The 11,573-nt window shown below is 39.5% G+C and overlaps 3 protein-coding genes across 4 annotated transcripts in view; 2 read left to right on the forward strand and 1 right to left on the reverse strand.

The window, feature by feature from the left end:
• Positions 1-4,325, forward strand: part of LOC108970770 (cytochrome P450 4e2-like) — a 10,331-nt gene extending 6,006 nt beyond the window's left edge. The window contains exons 9-11 of one of the 2 annotated variants that reach the window (XM_018936335.1): positions 3,611-3,704; positions 3,832-4,008; positions 4,066-4,325. In XM_018936335.1, the coding sequence (XP_018791880.1) occupies positions 3,611-3,704; positions 3,832-4,008; positions 4,066-4,310 (516 nt within the window). In that variant the 3' untranslated portion in view covers positions 4,311-4,325. Of the gene's footprint in view, positions 1-3,532; positions 3,705-3,831; positions 4,009-4,065 lie in introns of both variants that reach the window. The other variant, XM_018936336.1, reaches the window with a different exon arrangement.
• Positions 4,326-4,356: 31 nt separating this feature from the next.
• LOC108970769 (maltase A1) lies at positions 4,357-6,802 on the reverse strand. The gene is made up of 6 exons (XM_018936334.1): positions 6,541-6,802; positions 5,430-6,466; positions 5,216-5,363; positions 4,868-5,063; positions 4,651-4,791; positions 4,357-4,586 (listed from the first exon to the last, which is right to left on the reverse strand). Exons 1-6 carry the CDS (start codon positions 6,698-6,700, stop codon positions 4,520-4,522), a joined length of 1,749 nt encoding a protein of 582 aa, XP_018791879.1. The 5' UTR covers positions 6,701-6,802; the 3' UTR covers positions 4,357-4,519.
• A 1,877-nt stretch (positions 6,803-8,679) lies between these two features.
• LOC108970771 (maltase A1-like) lies at positions 8,680-10,865 on the forward strand. Its single transcript, XM_018936337.1, has 5 exons — positions 8,680-8,864; positions 8,943-9,982; positions 10,085-10,428; positions 10,482-10,625; positions 10,694-10,865. Exons 1-5 carry the CDS (start codon positions 8,714-8,716, stop codon positions 10,767-10,769), a joined length of 1,755 nt encoding a protein of 584 aa, XP_018791882.1. The 5' UTR covers positions 8,680-8,713; the 3' UTR covers positions 10,770-10,865.
• Positions 10,866-11,573: the final 708 nt, after the last annotated feature.

Genomic DNA, 11,573 nt, shown 5'->3' on the forward strand with positions numbered 1-11,573 from the left:
ATCCAAGCAAGTATGATCCGATATTGTCGGCCGTGCTGACCCTCAAAGCGGAGAATGGTATTTTCCTAAGACTAAGAGAGCGCCCTTAGAGCCGAGGTTTCAGCAACAATAGCGTTAGATAATATACAGATGCCATTTCTTAATGTTGGTTGCATTTGTTTGTTTGAAAATATTGCTAATTAAATATAAATATGAATATAAGATAAATCTTAAATTATCAATTCTCTTATCAGTTAGCTGAAAACTGTAAGTTTTTTTTTAATATTAAAATACCGCCGCACATGGAGAGCTACATTCAGTTGACGATCGGCGTTCGTCTCCAGCAGTTTAAATGAGTTTTCATATACGAAAAGTGTGTAGCAACTCAAGATGTGGTTGCTGTTGTTGTATAGTTTTTTGCTGGCACCGATTCTTGCCATACTCTACTAGGAAGTGAAAAATTATAGCGAAGTCAAGCAGCTGAATAAGCTGCCAGGACCGCCAGCTTTACCGGTTTTGGGAAATGCGCACTAAATGGGTAAAACGCCAAGTGGTAAGAAAGAGAGAAAAGTTGAGGAGTTCCGCAGCTTATATGTAACATATGTGTGAAATTAGTTGAATTCGTAACATATAAAGTTATTCTGCAGAATTTGGGCAGTGAATCAACCGAGTACAATCGAAAGTCAGAGTAGTGGACTGCATATTATGAAACTGCATATTAGTAATCGAATGATTACTGAGCCATTGCACTACGAATTTGGTTATAGCTCTATTTTACAATTCCAGTAATTAGCAATTGTATTTTTTTCTGGAAGGATCAGTTTGAATTGTACTGTATTGTTTCCGTTTAAATATTATATTGCTCTGCGTAATGCTTCGAAAGGATTTCTGTATGTCTCAAATTACAATAGACTCTTTTATCAACACTCCAATTATTCCGCAAGTATGAATATGAAATGTTTTCCTTATTTCTTTCAATTTTTTAATTACTAAAAAATTTCAAATGATTCTTACTTTTATCCATTAAAACTGAGTACTAAAACAAATATTTATTATTGCAACAAGCTTCTCTTTATTTTGTTAGTAATTGTTTTACCAAAATAATCTATCTTAATCTGTCTGGTACAAAACATATCATTTTATTAATTATTAACAAATTGTTTATTTTTTATAATACAGTGAAATTCCTCATAAACGGAGTATTTGAGTCCGGCTAATGGAGCTGTCCGTATATGGGGGCGCTTAAAATGTGTTTTTCGTGACAGAAGCTGCATATCAGGGCTATATTTCAATCGAACTAATAAATGCGAGCAAATAGTGTCCGTGTCCGGTGGTTGGAACGTACTCATATCCGGTTATTAGAATTGGTTTGCTATGAAAATATCAATGAAAACGTTGTATTTATAATGTAATAAGTACTATCCGTAATGGGGAATTTCACTGTATTTGTTATATAATACATTTACCTAGCAAATATTCACCGCAATTCATACTGAGCACTCTGTAGGCGACAAAAACTTGATAAGGTTTAATAACAGCATCATTATATGTATATCATACATGTGTGTTTTTTAATTGTTTATTCAAGCTTAAATTTGTTTATTTAGATCGTTAGTAAGAGTGTGTGTTTCATGCAAATGAAAGTTGATTAAGCAAAATTAGTACTATTTAAGTATTGCGTATTTATTTCTTTTTGAAAGCCTTTGTCTCTGCCATAAACGTCTGATGAAAATCTGGAAATTCTAATCATACTATATGAACCGCTGCATCGAAAACTTAACTTCCACTCATCTCTGAAACTTCTTATTCAAACAGAATCTATTGCTTGTATGCAAAGTGAATCTATAAATACAAATATGTATAAACATGAAACAGATTTAACTTCGGTTGTACTGAAACCATATTCCCTACACAATTACAAAATATTCCTTGGAAGAACTTGATTCCTATTATTCACTTTGTATGGCAGCTATATGCTAAAGTGATATGATCTGAACGATTGCTTCGTATATTGAATTACTGCTTTAAGTAATAATCCATGCCGAATTTCGTGAAGATATCTCCTCAATTGAAAAAGTTGTCCCTAATAATATTTGTTTCCGAACGTTCAGTTTGTATGAGAGCTATATGCTACAGTAATCCGATATCGACGGTATCAGTAAACGAAAATAATTGCTAAGGGTTTATGAATGTACAGTATTTCCTTGTTAAATGTAACTAAAAACAGCACTCTTCTTTTTTACTGGGTGACAGTGCTGACGGCATGCCGTCCATATAGGCAAGTTAGGCAATTGTTTAGAGCACGAGAATTTTAGGGCAGCATTTTGACTAATTTGCTTTACATATACTACTGTGATCAAATTGATACTATATTTTTAAAATCTTTATTTATTATTCCAAATCCATTTCATCTCCTTCAAAGTAATCCCATCCCGCTGCAATGCACTTATGCCAACGAATTGGAAAAATCCTCCGTCGTGATGGCCATCAGAGCCTTCTTCGATTCAACTTTTATATCCTCAATTGAGTCAAAACAGTGTCCTCGGAAAAACCAATAGTTTTCGGCCCACAATTCTGGCCTCTTGAGGCGAATAGCTTAACACAAACGGCGAATAACGCTCAAATAATATTCTTCGTTAACAGTTTATCCCGGTGGAAGGAATTCATAATGCACCATAACACGATAATCGAAGAAAACTGTCACATGACCTTGATTTTTAAATTGTCAGCTGGCAGGACACCCTGATCTGATTTCTGAGCTGGCAACAAAACACAATCAGGCTGCCTTCAACCAGCAGTTAGTGAAAAAGGCGGGATGCCAGAAGAGCAGCGCTATAATTACTTGACGAAATTAGTGTGAAATGAAATTTCATTGAAGTGTGCAAACATATTTTGGCAAAATAAATGTTTATGTAAATTAATTAATGATTTTGCATTTTAGCATTTATATATGTATGCATTTCCAAAGTGTTTAATTTAGTGTTTTGCAATAAGCTAATATTTTTCAGCAGTGGCATCATTACCAAATATTATAAAAATGAAAGTTTTGACAGCTCTCTCTCGAACCAAAGAGTCTCGTATCAAATTATCTATGGCACCAATCCACATGATTTGCCCAAACTATCAGTAATGTCTCTAATAGAACGATTTCTAAAGCGAGAGGTATTATTGAGCTCCGATAATCGACTGACTGTTCATAATTGAGTATGCTCTCAATTGTGGTGAATTGCAAAAATGTTGCATAACCGATGTATCTAAACATAATATATCGGTTATGTTGCCAAACATGTAAAATACTTTCGTGTTGCTTGGAAATCTTAAAAAATATATGCCAAAGATTGATCTTTCGAATGATAGTAAACATTTCCCATTAAATGTGAAATTTCTGTGATTACCTAATCTAGTTTGAACTGAGCTTTTTGGAAAGTTGGACGACAAATTATGTGGCATTCACAGTATATTTGCTCGCCATGCACCCTGAGATACAAGTAAGCTAGTTTTTTATAAAGATGGTAACCAAAACGAGTTTTAAATTGCTTCTTTATACGCACAGAGGAGAGTGTACGCCGAGCAAAAACAGTTATTGGGGGACAACTTCAAGGGTGAAGCCACTTTCCAGCAGATTGCTGACATGCAGTACTTGGACATGGTCATAAAGGAGTCACTGCGTCTCTATCCCAGCGTAYCAATTGTTGCCAGACGTACTGACAAGGATTACGATATAAGTGCGTTAAGAGGCGATAATAATACGTTGTATCAATACAGCAGAGGAGACTCTCATATGTAGCGATCTAATTAATCTCTTTTTTTTCTCTTTACTTTTAACGTGTTTGAAAAACTTCTTCGCTACAGATGGCTTCACTGTGCCAGTAGATACTACCATTAATCTTTTTCTGATGGCACTCGGTTACAATGAAAAATATTTTCCCGATCCCTACCACGTGGATCCTGATCGTTGGTGTGCGACGAAACGCTCCCAARATCCTTTTGAGTACCTGCCTTTCWGCGCAGGTCCCRGAAATTGTATTGGTAAGTAATTTGAGGTATTACGATGTATTTAATTTTCGAATCGAACTACTATCAAAGGACAAAAGTTCGCGTTGCTCGAAATTAAAACTGTAGTTTCGAAAKTCGTGCGCACTTTCGAAATACTGCCGCCTCTGGACGAATTAGCCTCCACAGATGGATATTCGAGACACTTCATTGGCTTGTCGCAGGCGGAACAAAGAGAGCGGTTACCGMATCCAAGCAAGTATGAYCCGATATTGTCGGCCGTGCTGACCCTCAAAGSGGAGAATGGTATTTTCCTAAGACTAAGAGAGCGCCCTTAGARCCGAGGTTGCAGCAACAATAGCGTTAGATAAKATACAGATGCCATTTCTTAATGTTGGTTGCATTTGTTTATTTGAAAATATTGCTAATATTAAATAAGTATGAATATACGATGAATCTTAAATTAGTTTGTTTGATGTCTATGTATACTGAGTGGTTTTGTTGCTTATCTTATATGTATACTATATAATAATGACTGAGTAATTCCTTAAGCTATCACGAGCACAGTACCCACGTAGGGCTCGGCATTAAACTGTGTGGGATCAATAATTTGGCTGCAAAAAAGGAAAAATTATATCATAAAATATTTAGTGTTAAATATTATGAATTTAAACTTACCCATCAACGTATTGCGACTGCATGGAAGTTGTAATCACTTCCGCTTTGGAACCCAAGGAGTAGTAAGTGTTGACGTTTAATGTCTTATTAGAGCTGCYCAAGTTCAGCACAATCACATACAGATCGCTACCAGTTTTTTGGCTGTAGAAATTAAAGAGATATGATAGAATTTGAGAAAATACTCAATAGTAATAATCCGCTGTGRCAGTAAACATACCGTGAGTAAATGATGAGATCGTCATCGATCGCCTTGATGTTGAAATCGCCATCCTGGAATGACGGTTCCTTGCGCAGGCGTATGAGCTTCTTCATGATCTGCAGATGCGATTGCGGGGCACGTTGTTGAGCCAAAGCGTTGTTCTGCTTGTAGTCATCGGACACCGGTAGCCAAGTGTGATCACCRGAGGTAAAACCTGTTGTGATTGATAAAGAAATKTTGACTATGTAGATAAGGCATACGAGTATGGGTAAATGAAAACATGTGTACCCTGACGAAATGGTTATTGAAACTGCCAACAGACAGATAAGATGAAAGTTTTTTATATTAGAGTTTTATAACACTTACCGGCATTGGGTGATGCATCCCACTGATAAGGTGTACGCGCAGGATCGCGTGATAAATCATAGTAACGGTCAGGATCTGAATTACAGGCCTGTGGATCCACGGAGTCCTCCCAGCTAATATACACGTCAGTCATAGCTAGTTCTTCGCCCTAAAAGAAGAAAAGRTGATTTTGATAAATACACTTGACTGGTCAAAAAAAAAATCTGATACTCACATTGTAGGTCACCGCATTGCCGGGCAATGTTTGGAGCAGGATGTTGAAGAGATCGGCACGTTGTACGCCGTAGCGTGAAGCCAAACGCTTGTTGTCGTGATTGCCCAGCACCCAGTTGGCGATCACACCTTCAGGCATCGCATTCAACCATTTCTCGATGTGTTCCACCACCGTCGGCGCCTTGGTATCGTTCTGGAGATTTGTTAAGAAATCGAAATTGAAAGGAATGTGCGAACCATTTCGTATGCCATTGCCATAGTAAAGAATCATRTTGTCGAAGCTGGTGTAAGCTTCRGTGAGCAGAATGCGTGTATCGCCGCCATGCTCCTTCTTGAATTCATCGGCGAGCGCACGCCATTGGTAGACCATATCGAGGGTTTCGGGCTGATCTTGCGTGTAGATATGTTTCAAGTGGCAAGCGTCATCGGGATCAGGGCATGTGCTTACATCATCGATGACTGGTTCATCTGGGTAGTTATTGTAGCGGTCCAAATCCTTTTCAAAGAGATAAGGTACAGCGTCAATGCGAAAGCCCGCAACCCCCTTACCCAACCAGAAGCGCATAACGTTTTTCATTTCATTCACAACAGCTGGATTGCGRTAATTGAGATCGGGCTGTTTGGTGACGAATTGATGCAAGTAGTATTGTTGGCGCACATCGTTCCATTCCCAAGCAGAGTAACGGAAAACGCTCACCCAGTTGCTGGGCGGCTGACGTTCGCCGGTGGTTTCATTTACAATGCCGTTATGCCAAATATAGAAATCGGCATATGCTGGATCACCATCCACCGACTTGATGAACCACTCATTCTCATCACTGGAGTGATTTGGCACGAAGTCAAGTATGATTTTGATGCCCACCTCTTTGGCTTTCTTGATCATATTTTCGAAATCCTCCATTGTGCCATATTCTGGGTGAATTTGATAGAAATCAGAGATGTCATAACCGAAATCGGCCATGGGTGATTTGAAGATTGGCGACAGCCAAGCCGCTGTGAAACCGATATCCTTCAGATATTGCAATTTCTCAGTGACACCTATTGGTTTTATGAAAGAATACAAAGAGTATTAAGGTCGCGGTCTTTTCAATATTTTTTCCACAAAAACTCACCATTTAAATCACCAATACCGTCACCATCACTRTCACGAAACGAACGCGGATAGATTTGGTAATAATTTCCGTTCTCCCACCAATCCTTGCCTTGGGTACTGCTGGCAAATAAGGCCAGGACCGAAAGCGCGACCAACAGCGCGGTGGTTGCCTTCTGCATTTTGTCAATTTCTATTTCTATTTCACAATAATTCTAACACTCTGCGATAAAAAACCGTTAGCTAACTTCGTTGGGGACTTGCTACTAATTCAATTTGTGCTCTTGGGGGTTTTTATATAGCAAGCAGGCAGTGATTTGTGTCTGAAGCACACGAAAATTTAAATTAGCAGGAAAAAAAAAACTTATTGATAATTATTGAGTGCTGCTTTTTGTGATTTTTATCTGACAATTGCTTTGTAAACACTATGTGAGCCACTTTCGAGAAACGCGTAAAGTCACCTGCTATGAAAATGCTGATCATTTGGTTCACATGCGATTGACTTTAAGTGGCATGGCGCTGTTTGGCAGTTGTCAGTTCTACATTGTCAAAGCGGCACTTCACTTCCAGTTGGCAGATTTTTCAACATTCGTATTTTTGTTTTCAATGCGAAAACAGTAGAAACAATTGTTTGTGGAATTTTTCAGCCCACACATGAAAGTTGAGTACACACACAAAAAYATCCTCGACTGATAACACAGTTTGGGAGGAAAAAAAATTGCAATTAATGATAATAATTCTTATCAAATATTATGCAAGAAAACAAAGCGAGTGGTATTGAATAACTTTATTATATTCTTCTCCTTCTTTACTGGCGTAGACACCGGTTACGCGATCATAATCGAGTTAACAACAGCGCACCAGTTGTTTCTTCTTTTCACAAGGTGGCGCAAATCTGAGATCGAAGCCAGGTCCTTCTCCACCTGGTCTTTCCAACGGAGCGGAGGTCTTCCTCKTGCTCTGCTTCCCCCGGCGGGTATTGCGTCGAATACTTTCAGAGCTAGAGTGTTTTCGTCCATTCGTTCGACATGACTTKCCAGCGCAGCCGCTGTCTCTTCATTCGCTGAACTGTGTCAATGTMCTCGTATAACTCATATAGCTCATCGTTCCATCGAAAGCGATATTTGTCGACCATAAATGTGATGCAGCACCTTTCTTTCAAAAAATCGTAACGTCGTCTCATCAGATGTTGGCATCGTCCATGCCCTCTGCCACATATAGCAGAACAGGAATAATGAGTGACTTATAGAGTTCGGAACCTTAATTCGTTTGCCATGGTCGTCATCAAAAGGGGGGTTTTTCTTCTGGCTTTTTTTTTTGTTTCTTTATATTATATATTTGCATTGTGTGGCGGGTCCCAAACACAGCGCACAACCCTGTGKAGGGGATTGTTCRCCTTCTCACTTTCTCGGCCTCAACTGGATGTTCTTTGGCTACAGAGTATACGTGGTTGAAAACCGGAAGTCGTGAGCTGCTTCTCAAGTAAATGACAATAAGAGACCTTTCCACTTACATGAATGTCTACACATGACTCCATGTTCCTTTGCCTTTGTATGCACCCTATACCCATCTTTCTACCTCCTACGTAGCTTTTCATCCATTCTCAAACAGTTTATTGGCATGTTTTTATTTACAAAGTTGAGGTAGTTTTCCAAAGTCAAGAATGCAAAAATTGAAGACAAAAGCTCAGCAGTATTTATTTTCAGGTAAAATATATATTTCGAAAAATAACGGTTTTATTTTTTGTTTATTTATTRTTCGAGTAAATATTTGAAGAGAAGCTTCTTAACAAAACTCTGAAAACAAACACTTATTTAGTCATTCATTAAGAAAAAAGACTAAGAGTRTTCTGAAATGAAAAACTGTGAAATGGAGACAAAAATGTTAAACTCAGCTCATACCGAGTATCAGCACCACAATGTTATGAAAAGTAAACAAATAATATTGTGTAAGTTTACGCAGCTGCGGTGAGACACAAAAGTAAATCAATAGTTTTCAAAAAATGCTGTAACTTCTAGAGAACAGCGGATAAGCCGTTTTAGCTTAACARGGTAACACATTTTCTCGCCTCGTCTCGACTTGAGATCTATTATCCATTATGGATAGCGGCGGTCAAAGTGTCAACAGATAGGGCTTATAAATGGGGAACGAACAGCGGTTGTGGTCAGTAGCGCAGTACTTCCTGTTAACGAATTATGGGGAAACTTCTCGGCATCTTTCTAATCGCTTTCGCTCTGTGCCACGTCAGCCACAGCGAGCGTGACTGGTGGGAAAACGGCAATTTCTACCAGATTTACCCACGCTCCTTCAAGGACAGCAATGGCGATGGTATAGGCGATTTGAATGGTAAGCAGCTCAACCTGTTCAATGCAACAAATCATTGCTTATACCCACTACATTGAACATATTTATTGCTTTCCGCAGGTATACTCGAAAAATTGGATTACGTGAAGGACATTGGCATGGATGGTGTTTGGCTCTCGCCCATCTTTCAGTCGCCAATGGCTGATTTCGGCTATGACATTTCGGATTACACAAAGGTACAGCCGGAGTACGGCACGACGGAGGATTTGGAGTCGTTAATCGAAAAAGCGCATAGCCTCGGCTTGCACTTGATTTTGGACTTTGTGCCCAATCACACCAGCGACGAACATGAGTGGTTCCAACGTTCCGTCGCCAATGATTCCTACTATCGTGATTTCTACATCTGGCATGATGGTGTGATCAACGCTACCACTGGTGAACGCCAGCCACCAAGCAACTGGATTTCACAATTCCGTTACTCTGCATGGGAGTGGAATGAGCAACGTCAACAATATTACCTGCATCAATTTGGCATAAAACAGCCAGACTTGAACTATCGCAATCCAAACGTTGTCGAGGATATGAAGRATGTGCTCAGATTTTGGTTGGCGCGTGGTATTGATGGWTTCCGTATCGACGCTGTGCCCTTCTTATTCGAGGCTGATGTTGATCCCACAACTGGCACCTACCCTGATGAGCCCATTATTGCCGATACAAGCTCTTGTCCCGATCCAGATGATTGGTGTCACTTGAATCACATTTACACTAATTCGCTACCTGAGATATTCGATATAGTCTATCAGTGGCGTGACGTTGTGGACCAGTGGAAACTTGATTATGATACCGACACTAAAGTGCTGCTTACTGAGGCTTATACCAGCTTTGAGAATCTTATGCTCATGTATGGTGATGGCGTACATAACGGTTCAAATATACCCTTCAACTTCGAGATGATGGCCGATCTGAACAACCAGAGTACAGCTTCCGACTACGATTACTATGTACGTCATTGGTTGGATAACATGCCTGAGGGTGTCTATGCTAACTGGGTGCTTGGCAACCACGACAATCCCAGATTGGCTTCGCGATTCGGTGCTCAACGCGCTGATCTCATGAATATCTTCTTGCAAACGCTACCAGGCATTGCAGTCACCTACAATGTAAGTGCTTATACATATCTCATACAATAATCATATAATCCTCTCATTTAAATATCCAGTATACTGAGCATTATTTGTGTCCAATCTAATGGTATTTTTAAGGGTGAGGAGTATGGCTTGGAAGACGGTTACGTGTCCTGGGAGGATAGCGTTGATCCGCAGGCTTGCAATGCTGACCCCGAAACTTACCAGAAATATTCACGCGATCCTGAGCGCACGCCCTTCCTCTGGGACAACACCAAAAATGCCGGCTTCAGTTCTGCGAATCGYACMTGGTTACCCGTGGGCCAGTCGTACGAGTCAAACAACGTGCAGGCGCAAGAGGCGGCAGAAAACAGTCACCTAAAGATTTTCAAAAAACTGACCGAATTAAGAAAATCCGAACCCGCTTTCAGCGATGGTGATTACGAATCAGTGGTCGGTGACAATTGGCTGAGCTACAGAAGGTGAGCTACGGTAACAACTTCGAGAACTTTTTAGCGAAAATTCCATTTTACAGGCAAGCAGCTACCGGCGATGCATATTACATAGTTCTAAATATTGGCGACCAAAATGTGACTTTGAACTTCGATCAGTTGTATGGCGATGTAAGCGGCAAGTTGGAGGTTGTTGCCAGTTCACTGCAGTCTGGCTTGGAGAGTGGGTGAGTGCGGCTACAGGCTGGTRTTAATTCACATTCAAAACTCTAATTATTGTTTACTTATTCGGCAGTCAACAAGTGGACTCCGACTCGTTGGAGGTGAAGGCATACAACGGCTATGTACTGCGTTTGGTGAATGAGGCATAGCGGGCTTCGAGAGTCGCAAGCTACCGACTTGCTAATATGTAACCATGAACTATAAAAATATACTAAAATATTACAAGTATTGCATTGTAAAATCAATGGCTTTGATTTTTCTCGCTTTTGCTTTCCCAAACTGTTTTTTTTTTTTTTTTTGAATCAAAGGTCCAACTTTAGTTTTCTACCCACAAGTTTCGAATTTTGGAATGTTTTCGCAGTGGTAAAATTTACTTTTATTTGAAGTAGCAGCTACTCTTGGAAACGTTAGATCACTGTGACTCTGTGTGTATGCAAATGCTTCAGTTATGGAGCGTTCAAGTGCAGAATAAGCAGACATAATGTGTTTCGTATGACGCCCGCACCTACTGAACAACAGAAGTACTTGTTTATTTACTTAATGCATGTACGGTAATTAATAGTAGTTTTTGAATGCCAATCACAATGCAAACACCACTAAAAAGCGCAATTATCTTCAGATCTTATAGGAAAATTCGTAGAGAATAGTTTTTATTAACGACCGCTTTCACAAAAGCTGCATAAATTTAGGCGTATATGCACGTAGTTTTTTAGGAATCAGACACTTCATTTTAGCCTTCGAAGGGCTTAAGACTCTACTGAGTACTTCTAAATAAACGACGGCTGGTGAATATACCACCCGAGACATRTAGGTAATMGATATATTRGGTAGTCGAAAAAGTCTTTTCGTATTTTGTCAATAGATGCCGTTGCAGTCCTAAATCWACAGCGCTACCAGTCACATTGTGTCATACCATATAGTGTTGGAAAGGTGAGATTTTAAGCTTTACTTAA

Source organism: Bactrocera latifrons, unplaced genomic scaffold (genome assembly GCF_001853355.1).
Source record: "Bactrocera latifrons isolate USDA-ARS-PBARC rearing strain unplaced genomic scaffold, ASM185335v1 scaffold_31, whole genome shotgun sequence".
Classification (NCBI taxonomy): domain Eukaryota; kingdom Metazoa; phylum Arthropoda; class Insecta; order Diptera; family Tephritidae; genus Bactrocera; species Bactrocera latifrons.